Here is a 27,669-nt window from a genome sequence, read left to right on the forward strand (position 1 = left end):
GGTTGTCCTACAAAGAATTCTGAATTTTCTCTAACGCTAGAAGTCTTATAATTAGTTAGAATGGTGTGGAGATTTTTCAGAAGTGACCGAATGTACATGGCAGGACTAAAACTTAGAATATGAAGTTTAAAATGTATAATCAAGTTAACAGAGGCTAGTGAAATCATCCTGTTTGGGCAAATTAAATTGGACTAAGTCTGTAGGTGGACACTGACTATTGCAATATACTGAAGCAAAAACATGACCAAGATCAGTGAAATGCTGTTTGCATATGATTAATATGCAATATTTCTTTATTGATCTTTAATATGATCTTTATTATCCAGTAATTCTAGCAGAAAATATCTAATTCAACAAACAGTTATAGAGTTATTAACTGTAAAAGATGTGCCTTGTTCAGAAGCTGAGCTAAAAATCAATGATATGGTTCTACAAAAAAAGTTCAAGTACTGTAAATGATAAGGCAGTTTTCTCAGAGTGATATGGCAGAGAAAGGTGGAATGAAGTTGAACTTAATAATAATAAATATTTCACTTTGTTTTTAAGTAAATTAGATAGAAAATACTTCTCAGATCTGGTTTCCTTTGAGTTATCCATGAGGTTGAAAGGAAGAAAGTACAATGTATTATGAGAATTTACGTTTCTAAGACTGTGGTAGGTAAACATAACACTTTAACTTTTCTGTGCCCATAAATCAGATGTATCAGAAGAATCAAATATAATCTGCTCTGTCAGTAGAAGATCAGAAAATACTAAAGACACCTCAAAAGAACCTCTCTCTTCCTTGGTTGTATTTGAAAACCTCAAGAACAATGTGAATGATATTATGTTGACCTTGTTAGTGGAAAATGTAAGTGGCCTGTCCAGTGATGACTTTCAAGTGGACATAATACAAGATCTTAACATTGCTATGGTGACCTTTCGAAAACATTTAGGTAAGATCAAGTGACACTTCATTTGAAAGTTCTCTTTGTACCACACCTTTGAATTTTGGACATTCAGCTCATTTAATGTCTCTGAAAATTAGACACATTTAGTGCCTTATAAAGGAAAACTTCAAGATAACTTAGTTGCTTTTTAATAGTGATAATGGAGCAATTTCAAATTGGAACCAAATTCTACTGTGTTGATTGAACTTTATTAAACAAGTTCTGTAAGAATATTGTGTTTATGTGTGCTTGAGAGAGAGAGAGAGAGAGAGAAAGAAAAAGAGAGATTCAAACAGAAGTATAAAGTCTAATACTTAATTCTTTCTGAGGTGCCATCATTTACACATGTACTATATATCTCGGAGGGAAATTATACTAATCGGTGCTATTAAAGTAAACTCATTGGACAGCAATAAAAGCAATAAAAAGACTCATATAGTGTTTGCTATGAGTCTTGCACCACATTTATAATTTGAGTGTTATTACTGCTATCTCCTCTCCTCCGTTTTACAGTAGAGTAGCCAGAGGCATGTGGAGGCTAATAAATAGAAGAACTGGATTTGAACCCAGGAAATCCACATCCACAATTTATGATTGTAGCATTAAATAATTAAAGATGGAGATGGATGGATGGGATTTTTCCCTGCCATCCCAGGCCACGTGGCTTCGCAACCCCCATTCAGCTGGTGGGTCCCAGGTTTAGGTGAACGGCAGAATCACTCATCCAGAGACAGGCATCAGGAAGCATCAGCTTTATTCATGCCCTATTCACCACATGTGTGTGGCCTATATCATAACCTTTCAAGCACAGCCATTCTTAGCTAGCCCTGCATCTTAACTCCTTTCAGCCATCTTCCCTTTGACCTCCATGCTGACCAAAGACCAAAAACGCAGAGAGAGCTAATCCACTGGGTCAAAGGCCTTATCTACCTTTTCCAAGACTCCTCCCAGGAATGGGCGGGGTCTTGCAGGTAAGGTCAAGTTACCTAGGAAGAAAGAAGGGATGAGGCTTCAATGATCACTTTCTTTTTCCATAGATAATCTTAATTCTAGGCTCATATCCTACATGTAAGGATGAGTAAGAAAATGGTACGTTGAGAACGAATACCCTTTAAATCATTATGGGAGTCTGTGGACAATTTATAAGATTTTAAGAATCCTCTTCAGAGAGACAGGGATCTTTTATGTTCCAGGCTCTGATTTTAGGAGTGTTGTCAGTGGAATTATTAAGAGACAAAGTTTTCTGCAATGTTTAGCTTCGACCCTCTATTTTGCTTCTTTATCTATATAATGAGGCTATCAATACCTACATAACCCACGTGCTATGAATATTAAATAAGATATTGTTTGAAAACTCTTTGTAAACTATGTGAGACATGATAAAGTCTCAAAACTGGGATATATTCTTATTTAAAATGTGTATTTATTATGAAGACTAGCCTATAAAAAAACTGAATGTTTGGGGTTTTGTTCATTGATCAAAAATATTGGGAAAAATCCTATGTGCTGGTTACTATGAGGTGCTGTGAAGTACTATAAGTACAGCAATGAATAGTTCATGATTTCTGTGCCTGAGAAGCTCATATGGATATGAACAATGAAGGTGAAAGAGGAGAAACTGCCAAAGCAAGAGAAACAAAACAGTAGGAAGGGAATTTGCAAACAATAAATCCAAGTTTTGATTCCTGGCACTGCAAATGATCCCCCAAAGCCCTATCAGTAGTGACCCCTGAGCAAAGAGCCAGGAATAAACCCTGGGCACCTTCAGGGTTTTTAAATTTAAATAAAAGGAAAAGCTGCCTCTTTAGTTGTGAATAGTGGGTTGTAGCAGTAAGAAATAAAAAAGCTCCAGCAAATCATTTGGTTTTGCCTGTTCTCTTCTGTGATGTTTATTCTCTGACAGCAAAAACATATCAGCAATACACTTCCCTGTTTCATGTCAATGATGTTTGCTCTGTCAGAAATGTTTTTTTTTTCCTTTGAGCTATATGTAAATGTGTCCTTATTCTTAGAATCTCAGGTCTCTGGGCATCCTCATCTAATTCCCAGACTGTGGGGACCAGCCCCAGGTGAATGGGGGAATGGGCTTGAAACAGGGACTCTACGTGGATTAAGAAAACAAGACAAAGAGATAAAAGAAACATAGGGCCAGGGGGCTACCAGCCTCAAGGACTGAGAGCCCTGACTGTCCTCCACATACAATATTTATTGTTCAGGGGCAATCAGCAGAGAATGAAGAGCGAATAATAGGCAAATACTTATTTAATCAAGCCTATGGGGTCTTCACATTTCCAAAAGGGAGGTATGAAGGTAGAGGAACTTAATGCAATGTGGATTATCATCCTCCTGGAGAGGTAACAGGACAAAAGAGTGAATACAGAACATCACCTACTACAATGCCTTCCCTGTGGGTGCTAGCTTTCCAGTAATTTAGAAACACTTAGATCGCCATTTTTTCCATCCATCTCCTCGTACTATTAAGTCTCTAACTAAACTTATTTGTTTCTTGGATTTCTTCATATCCAACACCAGACAAGGGTGATTCTAGCCTTCTCACCTCAGTCAGACAACAGGAAATTTGTTTACTTTCCAGACTTTCTTCCCCAAGATAGTGAATTTGCAAGAGTGTGTTCTATTCATCTTCTGTATCCACATTCAAACAAAGTCTGTGCTGAAACTTCTTGGAACCTCCATCAGTACTTATTAATTTAAAAGAATTTAGAGTGCTCGCTTTGGCAGCACACATATTAAAATTGGAACGATACAGAAAAGATTAGCATGGCCCCTGCGCAAGGATGACACACAAATTCGTGAAGCATTCCATAAAATAAGAAAAAGAAATAAAAGAATTTAGAAGAGATAGTTGGGTTAAGGTTTCAATATGGAATAAGACTGGGATAATAAATTGGAGAAAAACTTTTTAAGATCAGGCACAAGACAAGGCTGCTCACTGTCACCACATTCATTAAATATAGTATTTATTGTATACTATATTTGCTTTATATAATAACTAGGTAAGAAAAAGATACTAAGAGTCCAGATAGGAAAAGAAAAAGTCAAGCTTTCACTATTTGTTAATGACATGATTATATTTGGAAAACCCTAAAGACTCTACCAAAAAAAAGCATCTAGAAACAATAAACTTGTATAGTGAAGTGGCAGGCTACAAAATCAACATGAAAAAGTTTATAGCTTTTCTATGCATAAATAATGAAATGGAAGAGAAACAAATGAAGAAAAGATCCTTTCAAAATTGTGAGTTAAATACCTAGGAGTCACCTTAGCAAAATAGGTGAAAGAGCTGTACAGAGAAAATTATCAAACACTTTAAAATAAAATGACATAACGTAATGGAAAAAATCTTCTGCTTATAGTTTGGGAGGATTAACATCATTAAAATGATAATATTCTCAAAGGGATAAAATATTCAATATAGTCCCTATGAGGATGACATTTTTCAAAGGAAAAGAACAAATACTCCTGAAATTTATATGAAACAATAACCCACCACCCCAAAGAACTAATGCAATCTTCAGGGAAAAAAAGATGGGAGGTATTGCTTTCCCCAGTTTCAATCTATAATCTTTTTATTTTTTTTTTGGTTTTGGTTTTTGGGTCACACCCAGCAGTGGTCAGGAGTTACTCCTGGCTCTACACTCAGAAATTGCTCTTGGCAGGCTCAGGGGACCATATGAGATGCCATGATTTTAACCATCCTTCTGCATGCAAGGCGAATGCCCTATCTCCATGCTATCTCTCCGGCCCCCACAATCTATAATCTAAGGTAATGGCAATTAAACCAATATGGTTCTTGAATAAGGACAGACCCTCAGATTAGTGGAATAGAATGAAAATCCAGAGACAAAACCTCAAACATACAGGCAGTTAATCTTCAATAAAGGAGTAAAAAATATAAAGAGGAAAAAGTTCTTCAACAGGTAGTATTGGAAAAACTGGTCAATCACATGCAAAAAATAACAAGCTGAACTCAGACCCCTTTCAAAGCTATGCACAGAAGGCAAATAAAAATGTATTAAATATCAAGATATTATATAAGAATCTATAGAAACTTAGAGGAAAACATAGGCAGAAATCTCCAGGACATTGAAGCTAGAGGCAGCTTTATGAATGAAACACCGTTGGTAAAGCAATTGGAAACAAACTTACATTAAAGGGACTACATTAAGTTAAGAAATTTCTTTACCTTAAAGTAAAAGAGGACCAGAATATAAACATAACCCATAGATTATGAAAACTATTTGCTTATCATTTATCTGATAAAGTATTGTTATTAAAGATATACAAAACACTGTAGAACTTTACAAATATAAAAAATTCAAAACCATCAAAAAATGATGAAGAGATGAACATAAACTTCCTCAGGAAATGCAAATGAGCAAAGGGCATATGAAAAAATGCTCTACATCATTAATCATCAATAAAATGCAAATCAAAACAATTGAGATATCACATCACACTAGAGAACCTGACATGCACACTTCCACACCCCACCATATACATTAACTAAAACAATTTATTCATTAGAGACAGTGAGAATTCAGCAAACTTCTATTAGCTCTTCTATTTAAGAAGGCTTTGCCTAGAGCTGGAGTGATAACACAACAGATAAGGCATTTGCATTGTGTGCAGTCAACCCTGCTTTAACCCCTGGTATCCCAGATGGTCTCCTGAGTCTACCAGTAGTGATTTCTGAGTATAGGGCCAGGAGTAATACTTGAATACCACTGACTGAGGCCCAAAAGTCAAAAAAAAGAAGGATGTTCAAAAATGTAAAAAAATAATTTTTATTATTTTAGAAATTATATTTTAAATCAATATAATAAGCTGCTATTATAATTTTTAATTAAATGAATTATTACTTTGGTATTTAGTGTATTAGTAAAAGCTGTTAATGTATATTAATTTCTAATAAAATAAATGTCAATATTATAATTTGTATATAATATAATAATAACATTCAAGTGCTTAGCTCTTACTATATTTCAGTTAAAATTTAGTTACTTCAATAGATTATAAAGATGCACTCATAATATGACTCTTTCTTCATTTAATTTTTTATAGATATCATAAAATTTATTGGTGACTGTATCCAGAACTGTATAGTGAAAAACCTTCAGCTTTCTCCACGACTTCTGGAAGTTACAAAAACAATCAAGGTTGAAAACGTGCCACCTGGTGTGGATGAGAAGAATTTAAAAGATTTATTTGAAAATCCTCAGAATGGAGGGGGAAGAGTTGCCAGAGTTAAATGTTTTCCTAAAGATAGTTCAGCTCTAGTTGAATTCTTTGATAGAAAAGGTAATATCTTTAGGCTGAACTTTTAAAACATTACCTGGAGTAAGCTAAACCATTTTAGTTGATCTTATTAGTTATCAGTAAATTCTATATTTTATTTTTATTCATGTCTGTATTGGAAATACCACAAGTAATCCTATTTATATAAACAATGATGCTTAATTAGTCTATTATTCATCTGTTCAATGCACTCGCAAGTTTTTGCTAGGTGGGTTGGCTTTTTAAATTTCAAAATAACTTTCTTTAAATACTAAGACGAAATGTGCCCAAAATATCAAATTTTGATGCTATGAAAAGACTTAGAGTCATTAGCTGAGATGGATTTAAAAATACATAATTCTTAGAGTCATTCACATAATTAATTTTTTAAAAAAAGATTATCTGTTATTTAGGAGTATGATTGGCAGACATTCTCATTCAACAAGGTTAGTAGTGAAATACTCAGAACTACACGTAGTTCCTGAGAAGTAACATTACTTCCTCCTTCACATGTCATTGTCATCATTCAGAAACCAAGAGTGATTTTATCTAATGCATAATAAAATTGTTCTTACAACATCTACTTTCAAATTATGTCCCATTGAATCTGAAGAAAATATACCTAAGGATTTTGTAGAGAGTCATTATCTCTTCCCTAATGTGTAAAGTAAGCCTAAAGTTCTGAAAAAAAAAGTATAGTGTGTATATATATATATATATATGTATATATATAGTGTACTTTTACTTATAGTGTAATAAAGTACTGAAAAAAAGTATAATGTGTAGGGCACACTTGCCTTGTGTGTGAATGACTCTGGTTCAATCCCCAACACCCCATAAAACTCCTTGTCAGGAGTAATCCCTGAGCATAGAATAAGTTGTAAGACCTAAACACCATTGAGTGTAGATACCCTCAACTCACTCTTCAAATAATGTTACTGATGTGCAAAGTGAGATTGGAGATTGTACTGATGGCCAGAGCTAAAGACTGAGCGGTTGTGATTAAAGGAACTGAGTACTTAAGGAAAGAAGGAACAGTTGCATGAACCAGGATCTATGTGGTATGTTTCTCAGTTAGGATGAATTATTTCCTGCATACTTTTATTTTTAAAAGAAGAGCTCTTTTCACATTTCTGATTTGGGAAAGGTGGGTAAAATGAGGTATTAAATAGTCTAAAAGACTTTATGCTCTTGGGCAAGAGGACAGAGAGGACTGTTGGGGTTTTTATTTTTTTATGTCTTCAACATTCTACACCTGGGATAGAGCAATATAAAATTCTCTAGCTTATAAATTAACATCTCAAAATTTTGGGGTATAAATATCTTCAAACAGTTGAACAGTATGAGACAAGTCAGTTTGTTCCTAGAATGTCTAAATTTTCTAGGTCCAATGACTGATGAAAATTATTTAAATAAGGATTCTTTTGGGCTCCGAACATATGACAAGTGTAGGGTTTTTGAAAGTCCCCTTTGCCCTACCCTTTTATGTTACATGACTGTTAAACTCACCTCCTCATCTACTCCCTCTTTCTTCCTTCCCTCTTTCCTCCTCATTCCTTCTTCTCCATGGTCTAGGAGACATAAAAATGTCCTGGATATTTCCTCATAGAAACTTCTATTTATAGTCTATATTTTTTGAAATGAGGAAACATAGGAGCCAGCTAGTGTCACTAATATTACATAGCATGTGACAAGACAGGTTTTATACTCTGGTAAATGACTCCTATAGACTAAGCTCTTTTGGGAGAGAAGGGGCACACCAGCAGTGCTCAGGGTTTACTCCTGGTTCTGTGATCAGGGATTACTCCTGGCAGTCTTGGGGGGCCATATGGACTACCAGAGCTGGAACTTGTGTCAGTCACCTTTAATACAAGTGAGAAGGGGCCAGAGCTATAGCATAGTGGTATGGTAGGGCATTAGCCTTGCACTCAGCCAACATTGAACAGATCCAGGTTTGATTCCCAGCATCACACATAGTCCCCTGAGCCTACCAGGAGCGATTTCTGGGAGCAGAACCATAGTAACCCCTTAAGCATCACCAGGTGTGTCCCAAAACAAACAAACAAACAAAGACAAGTGAGAAATGATTTGGGAAAAGAGCAGCACATCCCTCCCATGGGGAAGTATGCAGACCCACATCGCTCTGAATCTATTGTTTCAAGAAGCTTTTTGGTAGAGTTGTTAGTGTTTTCTGTATATAGTGTCATGTCATCTGCAAATAGTGAGGACTTGATTTCTTCTTTTTCTATCTGGTTGCCCTTGATATCTTTTTCTTGCCTAATCATTATGGCAAGAACTTCCAGCACTATGTTGAATAGGAGTAGTGAGAGAGGGAAGCCTTGTCTTGTACCAGAATTCAGAGGAAAGGCTTTTAGTTTATCTTCATTGAGAATAATATTTACCATTAGCTTGCAGTAGATGGCTTGACTATATTAAGAAAAGTTCCTGGGTTTCTGATGTTTGACCTGAAACATGGCAGGCATCTTGGGTTTCTCTCTGCTGTCCTGTGGCCTGGGATTTGATCCTCTCTGCTGTTGTTTTCTGAGGGCTCTTTAGAGGTGAGCAGTTCTGCCCACAAGGTGTGGAGCCAGAGAAGTACAGATTGTTTTTTGGATTTCCACTTCATTGATTTCTGCTCTAAGCTTTGTTATTTCCTTCTGCCTCCCTATTTTTGGTTCCTTTTGTTCATTTTCTAATTTTATAAGCTGTGTCATTAAGCTATTTATGTAGGCCCTTTCTTCCTTCCCGATGTGTGCTTGCAAAGCAATTTTCCTCTTAATACTGTTTTTGCTTATCCCATAAATTTTGATCATTTGTGTATTCATTCTAATTTTTTCCAGGAATATTTTGATCTCCTCTTTTGATTTTATCCCTGATCCACTGGTTTTTAAGTAGCTCGTTGTTTAATTTCCAGGTGTTGAAGTTTTTTTTCTGTGTCCCTTTGTAGTTCACTTCTAATTTTAGTGCACTGTGATCTGAAAAGGTTGTCTTTACAATCTATATCCTCTTGATTTTATGGAGATATGTTTTATGGGCCAGCATGTAGTCTATCCTGAGAATGACCCAAGTGCATTGGAGAAGAATGTGTATTCAGTTTTCTGGGATGGAGTGCTCTCTCTCTCTCTATATATATATCTACTAGTCCATTTCCATTTTTCTTTTTAGAGCTAGTGTATTCTCATTGGGTTTCAGCCTGGTTGACCTATCAAATGATGAAGTGTTGAGGTCTCCCACAACTGTTGTATTGTTAGTGATGTATTCTTTTAGATTTGTCAACAATTGTATTAAATAATTTGCTGGTCCCTCATTGGGTGCAATTATGTTTAGGAGTGTGATTTCATTGTTGTACATATCCCTTGATTAGTACAAAATGTTTATTTTTGTCCCTGATAGCTTTTTTGAGTTTAAAGTTTATGTCATTAGATAGCAATATAGCCACTCTAGCTTTTGTAAGGGAGTTGTTTGCTTGGATATTTTCCTCCAGCCTTTTATTTTGATTCTATGTTTGTTCTTGTAGGCAGCAGAATGTTGGATTCAGCTTTTTTTTTTTTTTTTTTTTTGGGCCACACCCGGCATTGCTCAGAGGTTACTCCTGGCTGTCTGCTCAGAAATAGCTCCTGGCAGGCATGGGGGACCATATGGGACACCGGGATTCGAACCAACCACCTTTGGTCCTGGATCGGCTGCTTGCAAGGCAAAAGCCGCTGTGCTATCTCTCTGGGCCCGGATTCAGCTTTTTGATCCATTTTCCACTCTGTGTATCTTAACTGGTGCATTTAGTCCATTGACATTGAGAGAGATAATTGTCATGGGATTTAGTGTCATCTTTTTTTTTTTTTTTTTTTTACTTTTGGGCCACCCGGGTGGCACTCAGAAGTTACTCCTAGCTCTGTGCTCAGAAATAGCTCCTGGATCGAGGGACCATATGAGATGCCAGGGGATCAAACCGCAGTTCATCCTAGGTGAGCCACATGCAAGGCAAATGCCTTACCGCTACTGCATTGCTCTAGCTCCTAGTGTCATCTGTATATAGAAATTTGTGTGTGTTTGTTGGCTGTATTGTCTTAAAGTAGACCTCTCAGTTTTTCTTTTAAGGCTGATTTTGAGTCTGTAAAGTTTCTGAGCTGTTGTTTATCTCTGAAGCTATGTATGCTTCCTTCAAACCTGAAAATAAGTTTTGCTGGGTGCAGTATTCTAGGTAAAGAAGGAATGCCTTTTCAATGTTATACATATCAAGTATATTTGAGCACTTTGAGAGCAGTGCTGCTTTGAAACATATGAAAATGTTAATGTTAGAGGCAAATATCCTATAACCATGTGGGTTTCATTCAATAGAATAGGAAAGGTTTTTGCTTTTCAGGATAAACAGAACATGCTGTGGTTATATTTTATTTATTTCCTCTAAGTCCTAGATACCATCTTGACCAAGAAATTTGAACTCAATGATGTGCACCTCTCAGTGTTCCCATACTACGAATCACTGGGCATAGCCTTGTATGGAAAGGAGAAACCTCTGATTAAGCTTCCAGCACCATTCAGAGAATCCCTGGGCCAACCCTTATGGAAGTTCTTGCAGAAAAAGAATAATTTGATTGAAGAGATAAATAAGGAAATGGCACATTGTCACTGTGAGTTATCTTGGTCCCAATTCAATGGGGAAGTTACCATCATACCTACAGCCACTTTAAACAATCAAGGAAGAGAAACAATAAATACCTGGCAGCAAGATGCTGCTACAGTATTCTCTGGCCTTAGGTCTAAATACAAAGTCACCTCATTTAAGGCAGACCCAATCACTTGGGACACAATTAAGAAAACGATAGAAGACAACAATCTTTTAATTGAGTTTGATACACTTCTGGAGACTGTTACCTTGGTGGGAAGATCGGAAGATGTAGAAGGCACTGAGTCAGAAATCAAGGAATTAGTAGAAAAGACAGCTCAAAAGCTTAGCAGAAGACAACAAGGTCTGAGTGAAAAACTGGCTGTTTCTCCAGGGAAGTATTCTCTGTTGTGCCAAAGTGAGACACTGAAGTGTATCCAAACCAAATACCCAGAGATTGAGATGGTTTATGATGATGCCTCTCAGCACATGTGCCTCAAAGGATCCCTCCCAGATGTGTATAAAGTCAAGTATGAGATCCAGGAGAAGGTATACAGCATGTCCCAGAAGGACATTCAGGTTTCCCCTGAAGTTTTTCAATTTTTGCAACAGGTAAATTGTATAGAATTTTCTAGGTCTCTTTTTATAGCACAGAAAATACTTGCCATTTATGAGTTACAGTCTACAACTATTCTTTTAACTAGCTGTTCTTCTGAAGGCCTAGTAGAAGCTGAAAAGCAAGTAATGAATGCCTTAACTTATAAGTGCATAGAGGTCGAGGACAGAACAGTTCTTCATGCAAAGAAATGGAAAGAACTCATCAGTAGATTGCAAAAGTACCACACTTCATCAAAATCTGTAGTAATTCATGAGTTCATTTCAGAAACTGCCTCCAAGGTCGTCATAGCAGGTTGTGTGAGAGATGTAAATCAAGTCCATGCTTCCCTTCTCGGCTTCCTGGAAAAAAACACAATAATCAAGAAGTCAATTGAAGTTAAACCTCCCTTAGCTTTTTATTATTTAAAGTCAGAAAAGAAAGCACTCTGGCAACAGTTAAAGTCAAAAAATTTGCAGGTGCAATTTAATTCAGAAAACTACCCAAAGAGCATTTTACTAACCGGCCCCAAGAGCCAAGTTGGGGAGGGAATCAACCTCATTAGGCACGCTCGGGACTCAGTCTGTATTAAAAGCATCCAGATTGACAAGCCAGGAGCCAGAAAATTCTTTCAGGAAAAAGCTTGGTTTTATAAAAGTGAGGTGAAACGGCTATTTGGTTGTTTTACTGAACTTCAGAAAAATAAAGGAAAGGAGGGAGTTGACAGTGACAGGCAGGAGTTCTACCTCAGGACAGATTTGGCCCAGGGGGTATCACTGATTGTGCAACAGGGTGATCTGGCCCGATTTCCGGTGCAAGTGGTGGTGGTTGCAGCTAATGAGGATCTAAAGCATAACTGGGGCCTTGCGGCTTTTCTTTCAAAAGCCGCAGGCCCTGAGCTCCAACATGATTGTGACCGGATAGTGAAGAGCCAGGGCAAGATTCTTCCAGGCTCTGCCACCATCTCCAAAGCAGGAAACCTCCCATATGACCACGTGATTCACGCAGTAGTACCCAAGAGGGAGAAGAATAAGGCTAAGAAGTGTGCGGACCTATTAAAAAAAGCTGTACTAGAAAGCCTGCATTTGGCTGAAAGCCACAAATATAGGTCCATCGCTATCCCTGGAATCTTGGGCTTTCCCTTACCACAGAGTATGGATGCCATTGTTTTGGCCATCATGGAATACTCCCGATTAATTTCAGAACAACACGCCTTGAGTGAAATTTATCTAATAGATGCAGATGAGAAAAAAGTTAAAGCCTATGCTGAAACTGTAAAAACTAAGTTTCAAAAAGACTTATTTTGCCAACCTTCTACCCTTCAAAAACAAAATTACTCAGTGCCCATCTGTAGATCTACTTCTTTTGAGCAAGCAAATAGTAAGAGCCCTCCAACTGTATCCAAGCCAGCTCTCAATCCTCTGGCTCATTCCAGCAACCCCTGGAAGGATTATGAAGACAGACAAATTCTATGGACCCCAGAAGGCATGAAGGTCCTGATGGTTAAAGGAGATGTGCAGAGTGCAAGGGTGAGTGTCTCCAGTACTGAACATCCAACAGAATGTTGCGACCCCAAATGGTTGTTAAAGGAAGGCTAGGACTGAGGACAGAACCAGAACCAAGAGAGCAGTTTTCTCCACCCCTGTTGTTAAACAGCTTAGTTTTAATTTTCCTTAAAAAATTGATACCTCACCAAGGTATTTGTTAAGATTGTTCAAGTGTCTGTAGTCACAAAGTGGGTACAGGTATGTAACTCACTATATAGTCACATATACCAGAAATATCATATACATATTTACAGGTATTTTTTCACATAATTTTGCCCACTTAAACTATATTATTAAACAAAGAGTTCTTTATAGTCTAATGATGAAGATTCCCTGTCAGGTACATGCTTTGTATTCATCTCTTCCACTTGGTAAAATATCTCCCTTTTGTTCAGTTGGAACTCAGTTTCAGATATTTTTTGTTTTAATTTTTAAATTAAATAAAAATTTGAACTTAGATCCCTACTATCAGTAAGCTTGAATATCATAATTTACATGGTTTATTTCCCATATGGAGATATAATACTAAGTGTGCTTTATCTACATTTTTCCTCTTTGGTACCATGTGATGGATTCTCCATTTATTAATTTTCTCATTTCTATTTAAAAAAATATAAGACAGAGCAGTTAAGTGGTTTATTTACAACTCACAAGTGACACTTGATATGGCCTGTTTGGATTTGGATGTTTTAGACTTCACCCACTGAGTTGTTTTAAAGTAATTTTTTTTTTTTTAGTTTAAGTCAAGTTAGAGTGCAAATTATTTTTTTTCTTTTTTTTTTTATTTAAACACCTTGATTACATACATGATTGTGTTTGGGTTTCAGTCATAAAAGGAACACCACCCATCACCAGTGCAACATTCCCATCACCCATGTCCCAAATCTCCCTCCTCCCCACCCGACCCCTGCCTGTACTCTAAACAGGCTCTCCATTTCCCTCATACATTCTCAATATTAGGACAGTTCAAAATGTCATTACAGAAATACAAGCGATACAGTTTTTGACCAAGAGTTTGTAATTAGAACGACTTTTGTTCCTCATTCTCCTTGAACCCTGAACTGTGTGACACTGCTTCCATTCCTTTTACACAGTCTATGTGTGCATTCTGATGTCACAGCACCTGCTTCACAGTTCCTTTTGATGACTCGTGCAAAGCAGCAGTGGGTTGCTTTTGGAAGTCAGGCGAACAACCAGAAGAGCTCAGAGACTGCTCTTGGCTCTGTTCATGGGTCATTCCTGGCAGAGCTTGGAGAACAGCGTGGTGGTGGGCATCAAACCTGGGTTCACAGCATGCAAGGCAGTACCTTAAGTCCTGTATTATCTCATGGTCCAATAATGGCTTTGAAAAAAATCACTCATTTACATTCTCTTACTTTTTCCCTTGACTTTTAAATTTTCATTAATTTAAAATTAATTATTCAATTAATATAATCAATTAAATTAATTTTAATTGATTAACTAATGTTCACATTCATTGTTCTGTTGTTAAAAGTTTTTATGGATCCTTACTGCGTATGAGTGTTCCAGGTGCTATATTTTTAGCTTGACTCGCGCCATTTTGCTGCAAAAGCTTTCTGAAAGCCAAACTAATCTGCTTAGAGTTCACAAATTATTCTGCTGGTTTCACTCTCTCTCTTTCCCAAATGACTTCCCTATCTCTTCCTCTGCCTACTATATATCACTTTTTCAAATTCTACTCAAAGTGATCTTCACAAATAATTGAAGGCATTTCCTGTCACATCACCCATCACAAACTAGTCATCTATTACTCTTAAGCAGTTCTCTGTTGTCCTAGAAATATTATCTTTCATAACATTTTGCTTCAAAGTGTTATTTCAGAATCTGAAACTAAACCATCTTACTGTGCCTTCTTTGCTGGTGATCATTGATGCATGATTTTTTTGTGTTGTTGTTGCTGTTTGAAACACATTGTTGTTTTTTTTTTTTCTCTTTAAGACTGAAGTTATTGTCAATTCCATTTCTTCGGATCTTGAACTTGATAGCGGGCCCCTTTCTCGTGCCTTCTTGAAAAATGCTGGGCTAGAGCTGCAGAAAGAATTAAATAGAGCTGGAAAGAACACGATGGTGGAGGTGGGCACAGTTCTTCAAACAAGTGGCTGTAATCTGTCCTGTCTTTGTGTATTTCATGTGGTGGCTCCCAATTGGAGAGATGATAGCGCATCTGCACACAGGGTGAGTTCTGGGTTGTCAGTCCCCGGAAATTGGGTAGCCCTCGGACTTTCTTTCCATACACACATAGATTAAATCTCTTTTTTTTTTTCTTTCAAAAATCATGTTGCTTTCTAAGATTCCATGTAATCTTCCTAAGATTCCATCTTTATGGCAAATTCTTGCAGCTCTAACTTACTTCTCTTGGAAACTAATTAAAATATACGTTTGGTTACTGCCAAGTACTCTTTTAGCTCAGTAAAGTTATTGATAATATTTCTTTAATGAGAAAATCCAGACAAGGGCATGAAAAAAATGGATAAAAAACTAAAACAGTTAGCTCAGTCATTGCTTTGTTCATTTTCTTCATTTTAAGTAAATTTCCCTCATTTTTGGAGGGCCTCACTTTTTCTGTTCTTTCCTCATCTAATCCTCCATTTGTCTTTAGCATCTGTTGAGAGTAAAAAGGACTAGACATAGGTTGTTATAACTTATTTTGCTTTTTTGTTGAAACTTCCATTTGTAAGCAAGATATGTAAAAGACGAACTTTTGCTTTTCAGATCATGGAAGACATAATCAGAAAATGTTTAGAGATCACTGAGAGCTTGTCCTTGAAATCAATTACATTTCCAGCAATAGGAACTGGAAATTTGGGCTTTCCTAAAAAAGTTTTTGCAGAGTTGGTCCTCTCTGAAGTGTTTAAATTTAGTAGCAAGAACCAAGCAACAACTGTACAAGAGGTTCATTTTCTCTTGCACCCGAGTGATCATGAAAATATTCAGGTACAATTTCAACCAATTTATTTTTGTAACTGACTACATTTTGAATGTAACTCTACATTTTGAAATGTTTTATTATATAATACATTATTTCTCTCATGTTGTTCAGAAAAATAACAATATAGATCAGTGTATGGTGGGAAAATTTCAAGTAAATTTTTAGATATAGAAAAACATTTTACTTCTTTTGTTTGTTTGTTTGTTTTTTGGGTCACACCTGGCAGCACTCAGGGGTTACTCCTGGCTCTATGCTCAGAAATTGCTCCTGGCAGGCTCAGGGGACCACATGGGATGCCGGGATTAGAACCACCGACCTACTGCTTGAAAGGCAAACACCTTACCTCCTATCTTACATGCTATCTCTCCAGGCCCACTTTTTACTTCTTTTTAAGAAAGTTCAAACATATGCAGAAGTTTAACTTATGGCATTATTAATTTTATTGACAAACTTTCACTCATTTTTTAAAAAAATTGCTTTATTTAAGCACCATGTTACAAAATTGTTCATTGTTGGGTTTCAGTCATACAATAAACACCATCCTTCACTCTCCTCATCACTGATGTCTTCCTTTTCCCTCCTGCCCATCTCATCAACCCCTGCCTTGCTCTAGGGCAGGCAAATTGCTTCTCTCTCTCTCTCTTTCTATCTCTCTCTTTTTCTCTCTCTCTCTTTCTCTCTCTCTCTCACTCACTCTCTTTCCTTTTTGACACTGTGGTTTGTATTATAGTTAATGAAGGGTGCCTTGACAATTTCTCCACTTTCAGCACTGAGTTCTTGGCCAGAGTGATCAGTTCTAACTATTATTGTCCTAGTTGAAACTTCTCTAACTATACTCACCACTCTTTGTGGTGGTGAGCTTTCTTTGTATCCTAGGTTGGACCTCCTGACCTTTCCTCTGTTGTCTTTGGGTTTTTCTACCATACTATCTCTTGTTTTTCTTATATCTCACTAATGAGTAAGATCATTCCACATCTGTTTCTATCCCTCTAGCTCATTTAACTCAACATAATAGACTCCATGTCCATCCATGTATTTACAATAGCCAGAATCTGGAAACAATCCAGGTGCCTGACAACAGATGAGTAGCTAATGAAAATATAGTACAGCTACACCAGGGGTCCTTGAACTACAACCTGTAGGCCACATGTGGCTCACTTAGGACCTTTATCCTGTTCACTATGTGTTATGGGGGCTGCTGTATGTCCTGCTTAGCAGCTGACTCATCCTGGGCCTGTAGTGCATACGTGTGGGATGTGCACCACACTCTCCAACTCCTCTCAGCTCTGTCTCTCAGCTTTTCCCCTCCGTCTCAGGTAGGAATCCTCAAATTACTACCTACCAAAGGCTGGTATATAGTTCCCAGTGAAATACTGGTAAGTTTGTTGATTTAACTTTAGATGTTCTTAATTTTTAATATTGTACTTGTTCCCATTTTGTTTTTTACTTCAAAATGATCTGAGGGAAAGTGAATTGGCCCACGGTTTAAAAAGTTGAGGACCTCTGGAATACTATGCAGCCTTTAGGAAAAAATGAAGTCATGAAATTTGCTTATTCCTTCACTCATCTTTACAAATGATCAACTTCCAACAAATGTTGTTCATCTCTATTTTTATTTCTCTATATTATTTTAAAGCAAAAGTAGTAGACAGTTTTGTCAATTAGTTATTTTAAAGGTTGAAGAAATAGCATGGAGATAAGGCATTTGCCTTGCATGCAGAAGGATGGTGGTTGGAATCCCAGCATTCCATATGGTTCCCGAGCCTGTCAGGAGTGATTTCTGAGTGTAGAGCTAGGAGTAACCCCTGAGCGCTGCCGGTTGTGACCCAAAAACCAAAACCAAAAACAAACAAAATTATTTTTTTACATGATAGGATTATTTTTCAATAGCACAATAGTAATTCATACATATATATATTTCATATATAAAATAGTAATTGTTATTTTTAATTAGGAAGTCAATGTCAATAAGTACCTTATAAATGTTTTTATTTTGTATTTAAAGCCTTTTAGTTTGAATCATAATCCAATGAAGTTCACATATAGAATAAAATTTATATATTTCTTTTTTTTTTCTTTTTGCTTTCCCCCTTTAATTTTTTAGAAGGTGGAAAAGTTTATTGAAAAGTTGTAGAGAAAGGAATTGGAACTAACTCCCCATATTGGATGGTACTTAGCACAAGGCTAAGTCCCTCCTTTCTTCTTTTCTTTTTCTTTTAAACTTTTTTGTGGCCAAAGTGAATTACAAATCTTACACAGTGATATTTAAGGTACACAGTGACAATAAATGAGGGCCTTTTCACCACCGGTGTTGTCCTCCCTTCATCCCTATTCCCAAGCATATATCCCTTCTCCTTTATCCCCCAGAATGATCGTGTAACTAAAAGCATATATGTTAACACTAATGTAAACCTTTTTTTTTTTTTTTTTTTGCAGTTCCAGATATTTTTACTAGTGGTTTCTTAAAGATTTAGAGTCAAAGGAGCACTGTAAAAACAATGTTAGAGTGGCAATTATCGTTTGCATGGGCCCACCAAAGTATGGGGGACATGGAAAGGATAAACTTTGGTCTAAATACAAGGAGACCCTAACCCTGAAGTTTCCTGACATAAGACCAATTCTAGGCTCCATGTAAACTAGTTTGTCCAATCCAGGTCATTGTCTGTAGTGCCCATACAGTTTTATTTTTCACACAGTCTCTGTTGTTGGTATCATGTTTCTATATTGAAGATCCTGGAATCTGTATATTCTACATTGAAGTCGGGATGGTGTGGAGCAGTGTATCATTTCAACTCACAATTAAAGGGCAATGCAGAAAGCCCTGACCAGTACGCAGGTTGTTGTTGTTTAAATCTTCTCAGTATTAAGGGAAGACTCTTTTGAGTAAGTCGATGTCAGAGCAGCAGTAGGGTCTTCTCTGGTAGAGGATTGCTTCCAGGTGATGTCATAGACAACTTTGGATGTTTCATAGATGGCTTCCCTAGTTCAGGGGTGAATGTAGAATGCCCAAACCTCTGAGGCCTGTGCCAGGTCATCATGTCAATGTTCAGGGTGTAAGGTTCCATTGCACCACAAGATTTGTGTGTTCCTATCTCTATTAGATAAGAACTTATTTGTATGTATAGTATTTTCCATTTTAATGTGCCCATGCAAACAAGTAATAATGCCACCTGGCGTTATCAGCGCATAAGGGGGCCACAAGAATAAGTCCAACAATCCCCGTGACCTGGTTCAAGCATAAGAATTAAACTGAGGGACTCTATCACCAAAATTCCTTATTGAACAGTTCACAGCGAATATATTGATGCCTATGGGGATGCTAGAACAAGTCCAACAGTCCAATTGACTTGGTTCTTATATAAACGTTAAATGGAGGGACACTTCTACAAACTTCCTTATTTAACAAATAACAAAGGGAAGGAAAGATAGAGAGGGACTCTTTCACCAAAATACCTTATTGAACAGTTCACAAAGAGGAGAAAAAATAAAAAGTAGGGAAAATAAACAATCTAACTTAAGACAGTGGACTCAATTGTCACCGTTTATGGGAACTAATCAGAAACTTAGTATGGTAGCAACCACAGTTACACAATGAAAGAAGGAAAGGCCAAGAGGCCACTGAGTAAACAAGTAGGTAAAGAGTACTGGCCTCTTTCCAGCCTGAGAGTCCATCCTCTCATTTTTATTTTGAAAATATATGGTACTCCCACCCGAACTGGTCTCTTCCCAAGCTGAGAGTCAGTCCTCCCATTTTTATTTTAAATATATATGGTTTTTGAAATGGAGACCAATGAGAAGAAAAAATACCAGTGAATGTCACGACATAATGTCCCGACATACACTAGTGCTGCATTGGCCCGCCATCCACCCTATGTGTCCCCCCCTTAGTGTCGGGAGAGAAAGGGGGAAAGCCTGAGGACCACAATAGAGTCTTCCTGGGCCGGCAACCAAGGAAGGCCTGGAGTAGGGGAGTAGGGGAACGGCTGGGGGCCAGCCAAGCCTCCCAGCACACCCCCCCCCCAAGCTAGGGAGTAAGCCTCCGGAATGGAGTGTCCCCTAACCCCATACCTGGGAAGAGTTGACCTCCAGGATCAAGGCACCAGAAGCCAGCTATCTGCCGGGCCCCTCCCTCAGCTCCTCCTCCCAGAGTAGGGAGGGGGAAGCCTGGGAACCCCTAATAGAGCCCACCTAGAACCCACAGCAGGCCACCGAGGTGGCACTCGGGCCAGGCCTAGAGTCCAGGGGAGAAATAGGGGAATGGCTGAGGGTCTGCCAAGCCTCCCAGCAAAATTTATATATTTCTTAGTGCTCTTTTTATATTAGATTAGAATTAAGAGGGTTGCCTCCACACAAACATTTTTGACTATTGTTTTGTTTTGGAGGCCACACCCAGCACTGTTTAGTGCTTACTTCTGACTTGCACTCAGGGATCTCTCCTGGTGGTTCTTGGAGGTTCTAAGGCATGTCAGATGACCCCAAGTTATCTTCATGCAATATAAGTGTTCTACCTGATGAGGAAAGATTTCTTAAATGTTTTTAGGATACATATTTTTTTAACTTCTCTTTTTTCAAAGGACTGCTCTATTTTAGAATTCTAGCCTGCTAACAGAAATCTGCCAGAAAAGTGAGAGCTACAGAAACAAAGAGGCCTCAGACAGGAAAATGTTTCAGACAGCTAGCTTGAACTAAAGATAAGCAAGGTCTGCTTTCACAGCTCCCAAGGACAGCAAGCCTGGAAGATAAGACCAGTCTTGGGCATGTGAGATCAATACTCATTTATGCTCACTGTTAGTTTATAACTGCCACTTTAAGTAAGTTTTGAGCTTTATAGGATATATCAATAAGTTAAGTTAATTGATAAGTACTCATTTACTATTACTAATTATTATAAGCCTAAAGTGATTCGAGCAGTACCAGCCAGAGGGGGCTCTTGGCGCCAGAAAGCCCAACTCCCATGCTTCTAAGGCTGACGTATGTACCACTCTGTGCCAAGAACTCTAACCTTTAGCTACATTTGAACCTTGAGTTTTAATAATCCCCTTTCTTCTCTACAACTAACAAGGCCAGGGTCCTGGCCCACTGTGATAAGCTGACACCTGCAATATGTAACACTAGGATTGATAAGTTTTATAGGTCATCTCTTTGTTCATTGAATGTGTCTCTCAAAGTTATGATGCTTTTTTAATGTAAGCCTTTGTTCATAGCTGCGTCTATGACTGATAAGGAAAAGTGCTGTTCTTGCTTTGAAAATTCCTATATAAACTCTGCAGAAAAGAGCCTCAGGGTCTCTGCTCTGAGATCTGTCTCAGCAGATGACACTGACCGGTCAGATTAAATCTCACCTGTTGCTTGTGCATGGTCTGTGTCTCTTTGAAACCCTCAAGGCGCTGAAAGGATGGAGGGGCACATTGCCCCTGACCCCAACATACCCATATGTTATCTCCAATTCAAATACAAACACTTTAATACAGAATTTACAAGCATCATTGTGGCTCTGTAATTCTTTAAGCATCTATGGAAGAGTCACAGTACTAATTATTATGGGAGAAAAAGAAATACTAAGTACTATGCTCCAAGTTCTCATAGTCCAGAAAAGTAGACAACATAAAATGCTTGAAAGATGTGGCAAGAAAATAAACAGCAAAGGCAGAAACATTAGAGATACCAATGGATCTTTGGACTATGTGAATTTTTATGTGTATTTAGCACTTTTTCTAGATCTAGAGACTACTTATAAATATTTATTTATTGTATATATCAAGGTAACATTGACTGACAATTTTTTTTGTTTGTTTGTTTGTTTTGGGCCACACCCAGCGTTGCTCAGGGGTTACTCCTGGCTGTCTGCTCAGAAATAGCTCCTGGCAGGCACGGGGGACCATATGAGACACCGGGATTCGAACCAACCACCTTTGGTCCTGGATCGTCTGCTTGCAAGGCAAACACCGCTGTGCTATCTCTCCGGGCCCCTGACTGACAATTTTTATTAGTTTTAGAGGTACAATATTACCACACCACATCCAACACCAAAGTGAAAATATTCTTCCATACCTAGCATTATACCTCTTTTATAATAACCTCTGTTTATTTATAATTTATAAAAACCTCTTCTGTCATCAAACTCTGGAAGTTTGTTGTTATTAGACATTTTCTTTTCCCTTGTTTTGATTCTTTACGCATGAATGAGGCCATCTGATTTTTGTATTTTTCCTTCTGGCTTATTTTGCTTCACAAGTTAGAGAAAAGATCAATAGCACAGTAAGAGTCCATTTTGTTTGTATGCCACATTTTCTTTATTCACCATATGTTATTGGGTCTTGGGATATTTCTAGGTCTCGCCTATTGTAAATAGTGATATAATAAACTTAGGTGTGTATATACCTTTTTCAAATTCATGTGTAGTGTTCTTAGGATGGGGATTGCTAAAAAAAAAAAAAAAAAGAAAATTACCTAAGAAGAGGAATTTCTGGGTACTATTGTGGCTTTATTTTTCTAAATTCCCATATTGATTACCATAGAGAAAAAAGAAATTTACATCTCACCAACAGTTAATCAATATTACTTTTTTCAGCCTCCCTGCATGCACTTAGTGTTTTTGCCTTTTTGAATTATGTCGTTCTCATTTAATGAGGTGACTTCTCATCTTAAACTATAAAGGCCCAGAAGATGATACATCAGTTTAAAGCATTTAACTAACAGGTGTAAGGCCATAACTTTAAATTTCAGTACTGTGGTGTATGTAATAACCCCACTGTATGATATGTTGCATAGCATGATGGCCCCACTGTCTGAGAGGTCCTGAAAGTATATTAACTTTTTTTTTTTAGAAACTAGCATAACCTGAGTTCTAAGCACCATACCAAACAAGAAAATATGTGGTCCATTTGGTTAACCCACATACTAGAGTAATTCCTGGTACATGTTCTTTTGAGCAATCCCTATGACTTGCTTGTACAAGGTAGCCATGGATCAGGACTGAATACATAGCACATACTTACCCTGCTCTAAATAATACATATTTTAGAAGCTAATATTTGGGTGATTTTTTTATGTGGGGAGAACATATTGGTACAAACCCAGCTGTTCTCAGGGTTCACTCCTGAGCCTCCTTCTTAGTCTCTCTGAATCCTCCCATTTTCTATTAGTTTCTTGCCAATATGTTACTTATTCTGACAACCATATCTGTTTTTTGTTTACAAGGAGAAAGAAAGTGATAACTTTTGGATGAAATTCATAGTCTCATTAATCTGAGAAAGCATAACAGTCTCTTCATTAATTTAATAGCATAAAAGAGTAATTTCCCATTTCACTTTGAAAATGCATTTTTGTGATTGTTAAATATTCTCACATATGGACATATTAAAAGCAGTTTAATAATATATGTTGTATTTTATATATTTTTATGTTATATTTTTTCTCTATATGAATAGCACTGTAATAAAGATACTATCATTTATATATTGCTTATATCTATGATAACTTTTGTAGGATATGTTTACAGAATCAAAATTTTGTCTTCTTTTTAATTTGAAAATATTTATAAAAATAAAACATAATTTTGGATTGTTCTTTTTTAAATGTCTTGTATTTAAGATAAAAAAAAAACCCTGATAAAACAGATTATTTAATTTCTTGAGGATTCTAGTGATCTAAACAGTCTTTATATTTCCAGGCATTTTCAGATGTATTTGCCCAAAGGACAAGTGAAAATTTCTGCAGTGACAAAACTTTTCAGGCTGAAGATGCTCAAGGTTAAAGTAAAGTTTGTTTATTATTTTCAAGTGGTAGATAACTATTTAGTGATGGGGACAAATGATAAGGATGATTATCTCTAGGAGAAGCCTTTGCTTTATCTTTTGCTTTGTTTTTCCTCCCTTTTTATTGTGGCATCAAAATTTACAATACCATTAATGATAGTTTTATACATATATCATTCCAACACAACACAAAACAACCTGCTAAGTGCCCATTTCCTTCCACCAATGTCAGGGACCCCTCCTACACCCACACACAGGTAAGTTCATTCTGTATATCAGCACTCTCTGTTTATGTTAACTGTGTTAACATACTACTTGTTGATCTATTTGTTGTTTTGTTTTTTTTTTTGGTTTTTGGGCCACACCCGGCGGTGCTCAGGAGTTACTCCTGGCTGTCTGCTCAGAAATAGCACCTGGCAGGCACGGGGGACCATATGGGACACCGGGATTCGAACCAACCACCTTAGGTCCTGGATCGGCTGCTTGCAAGGCAAACGCCGCTGTGCTATCTCTCCGGGCCCATGTTATTTATTTTTATGTTAACTTTCTATTTATGTTAACTTTGCTAGCATACTATTTGATGATCTTTTATTATGGTTCTTTACATAAAACATATGAGAATGATCTCTTAATATCTGTCCCTCTCCTTCTGACTCAAAACAATGCCCTCTACTTTCATTCACATAGTAGTAAATTGCAAAGTTTCATAATTTCTTGCTTTCTTTTTTAAAGCTCTACATTTACTTCATATATTAGGTGTGTTTTGTTGCTTGTTTTGTTACTTTTTGTTTTTTGGATCACATCCAGTTGTGTTCAAGGCTTACTTCTGGTGAGACTGAGGAAACTATTAAGGGTGAAGATTTAACCTGGGCAAGCCACATACAAAGCAGGTGCCCTATCCACTGTGCTATCTATCTAGCCTGATTTCACCTTTTCTTATAGCTGAGCAGTATTCCATTTTGTAGTGTGTTTTGCATATATATGTTTGTATGTATCACAAGTTCTTTACCCAGTCATCTTGCATACTTGCTTCAGACCTTGACTACTACTGTGAATAGTGCTGCAGTGAACAAAGAGGATACAAATGTCTTTGGGGGTCCTTAGAATAGAGGCCAAGAAGTAGATTGCTGGGTCATATGCAAGCTCAAATCTCAGGGTTTTATTTTTTAGGACTTAGCATATGTTCTAGAAACAAGTTGGACCAGTTAATGTTCCAACACACAGTGAATGAGAGTTCCTTTTCCCCTCACATCCATCTCAACACTAGTTGTTTTAATTCTTTCCTATGTGTGCCAATCTGATTGTTGTTTTACTTTACCTTTTTCTAATGGTAAATGATGAAGAGTGTCTTTTTTTTTTTTTTTTTTGTGGTTTTTGGGTTACACCCGGCAGTGCTCAGGGGTTATTCCTGGCTCCAGGCTCAGAAATTGCTCCTGGCAGGCACGGGAGGACCATATGGGACGCCGGGATTCGAACCGATGACCTCCTGCATGAGAGGCAAACGCCTTACCTCCATGCTATCTCTCCGGCCCCTGAAGAGTGTCTTCTAATATACCAACTGGTTCTTTGTATGTCTTCTTTAGGAAGTATCGGTTCATCTCATCCACCTATTTTTATAGTATTATTTGTTTTCTAGTTTCTAGTGGTGATTTTATGAAAAAATTGTAATAAATAAAGTATGTTATTGTGATCTTGAACAAAGAGGAGGCAGCCAAATTTTAATCTGTAAAAAGGATGATTAAATGCTGGTGAACTACTAATTTTCTTTTTTTCTTTCTTTATTGGTTGTTTTGGCTTGTGATAACAAGGTTCAAACCCAGTTCTTTTATGTGCAAAACCTGTATGTCTGTGCCAATTGCTAATCCATGAGATGTTAACTTCTAACATATTAATATTTTCTACTTTGTGACTCGTGTTTTCAGACTGCCCTATGTAAAGCAACAATACCAACCAAATGTTTTTTTTCCTTTACTTTTCATTGCTCTATTTGAATTTCTCCTATTATTAGGATTGAGTATTCTTAGATAAGAGGATATATGTCTTCCATTCAATCTTTTCTATGAATATTTTAAGCACTAGCTCTTTCTCTTTCTGACTGCAAATACATGAATTTTATATCTTTGTGTGGGGAGCCACAACTGGCAGTGGTCAGGAGTAATACCTAGTTATGCACACACATGGGTCACTCTGGGGTTGGGGAAAAAGTGGGTTTAGGGAATCATGTATGGTGCTGGGGATCAGATCCAGCTGGGTTGCATACAAGGCAAGCTCCCTACCTACTATACTAAATTTTTTGCTAATGTCCCTCAAGATATATTATCTTTTTCTCTATTTCAGATTGATCATTTTTAGTGATTTCTTATCAAGTTCTCTAATTATTATATACTTAAACCTATGCAGTAATTTTTGTTTTATGGTGTTTGGGCCACACCTGTTGACACTCAGGGGTTACTCCTAGCTATACACTCAGAAATTGCTCCTGGCTTGAGGGACCATATGGGACGCTGAGGATTGAACCCAGGACTGTCTTTGGTCAGCTGACAAACATCCCACCACTGTGCTATCGGCAGTAAATTTTCCCCACAGTAAATTTTAATGGGAAGAGGGCACAGTAAGCCATACCTGGCTATGTCCAGGGATTACTTATGTCTCTGTGCTCAGGGTTCACTCCTAGTGGGATATAGGCACCCATATGAATTGTTGAGGATATAATCCAAGACAGCCATTTATTTGCAAGGCAAGTGCTAGTTCTCTGATTTCATAATTTCATATTTTAAATTCCAACTTATTATCTTTTCCAAAAAGCAGAGCATCCCTAGTTCAAGGTCAGGGTCAGATTAAAGGTGACAAACAGAGAATACACATGTCAGAGTCTCGCCTGAGAATATGAGACCCAACCACAATTTCTGTTGTTAACTTGGTTCTTCACTTTATTTGTTTCCTATATAGATTTCTATGGGATGGTTTCTAGCCCTTCCAAAGAAATACATCAGATGAAGATTGGTCCCATCATTTTCCAGGTGGCTACTGGAGATATCACCAAAGAAGAAGCAGATATAATTGTAAATTCAACATCAAACACATTTACTCTCAAAACAGGTATATGCTTCAAGAATTTTGACTGGTGGAGCACTCAACTAAATCTTGAAAGGGGAGTCCTATCAGTTCAATATACTCTAAAGTGTATTACTAATCTAGTTTATTTTTTCATTTGTTAGCATCCACAGCTTTTATTTAAACTGTATTGATTATTGTAAACTATCAAGCTCTACGTGTTAATTGCAAATGGTAATTACAAGTGGCAACTACAAATTTACCAAGAAATAATTTATACTTGAACACTTGAATTTTCTTTTTTCTTTTTTAAAATTAATATCTTTATTTAAACATCTTGGTTAAAAACATGATTGTGGTTGCGTTTCAGTCATGTAAAGAACACCTCCCTTCACCAGTGCAACATTCCCATCACCAATGTCCCAAATCTCCCTCCTCCCCACCCCACCCTCCGCCTGTACTCTAGACAGGCTTTCTACTGCCCTCATTCATTCACATTGTTATGATAGTTCTCAATATGGTTATTTCTCTAACTGCACACATCACTCTTTATGGTGAGCTTCATGTTGTGAGCTGGAGCTTCCAGCCCTTCCTCTTTGTCTCTGAGGATTATTGCAAAAATGTCTTTTATTTTTCTTAGAAACCATAGATGAGTGAGACTATTCTACATCTATCTCTCTCCCTCTGACTTATTTCACTCAGCATAATAGATTCCATGTACATCCATGTATAGGAAACTTTCATGACTTCATCTCTCCTGATGGCTGCAAAATATTTTATTGTGTATATGTACCAAAGTTTCTTTAGCCATTCATCTGTTGAAGGACATCTTGGTTGTTTCCAGAGTCTGGCTATTGTAAATAGTGCAGCAATGAATATAGGTGTGAGGAAGGGATTTTTATGTTGTAAGTTTGTGTTTCTAGGGTATATCCCTAGGAG

General features: G+C 37.2%; 2 protein-coding genes and 1 non-coding gene across 3 annotated transcripts in view; all 3 read left to right on the forward strand.

The window, feature by feature from the left end:
• The window catches only part of FAM162A (family with sequence similarity 162 member A), a 497,431-nt gene that overhangs the window by 306,040 nt on the left and 163,722 nt on the right, over positions 1-27,669 (forward strand). The gene's annotated exons all lie outside the window — the stretch shown is intronic.
• Positions 1-27,669, forward strand: part of LOC126026167 (protein mono-ADP-ribosyltransferase PARP14-like) — a 62,253-nt gene that overhangs the window by 7,215 nt on the left and 27,369 nt on the right. The window contains exons 4-11 of the mRNA XM_049785866.1: positions 699-935; positions 6,012-6,248; positions 10,631-12,723; positions 12,811-12,951; positions 14,929-15,165; positions 15,703-15,924; positions 23,592-23,670; positions 26,626-26,775. Of these exons, the coding sequence (XP_049641823.1) occupies positions 699-935; positions 6,012-6,248; positions 10,631-12,723; positions 12,811-12,951; positions 14,929-15,165; positions 15,703-15,924; positions 23,592-23,670; positions 26,626-26,775 (3,396 nt within the window). The remainder of the gene's footprint in view (positions 1-698; positions 936-6,011; positions 6,249-10,630; positions 12,724-12,810; positions 12,952-14,928; positions 15,166-15,702; positions 15,925-23,591; positions 23,671-26,625; positions 26,776-27,669) is intronic.
• Positions 3,653-3,759, forward strand: LOC126026719 (U6 spliceosomal RNA). Its single transcript, XR_007501941.1, has one exon. It is a non-coding gene; the product is annotated as a U6 spliceosomal RNA (small nuclear RNA).

Source organism: Suncus etruscus, chromosome 13 (genome assembly GCF_024139225.1).
Source record: "Suncus etruscus isolate mSunEtr1 chromosome 13, mSunEtr1.pri.cur, whole genome shotgun sequence".
NCBI lineage: Eukaryota > Metazoa > Chordata > Mammalia > Eulipotyphla > Soricidae > Suncus > Suncus etruscus.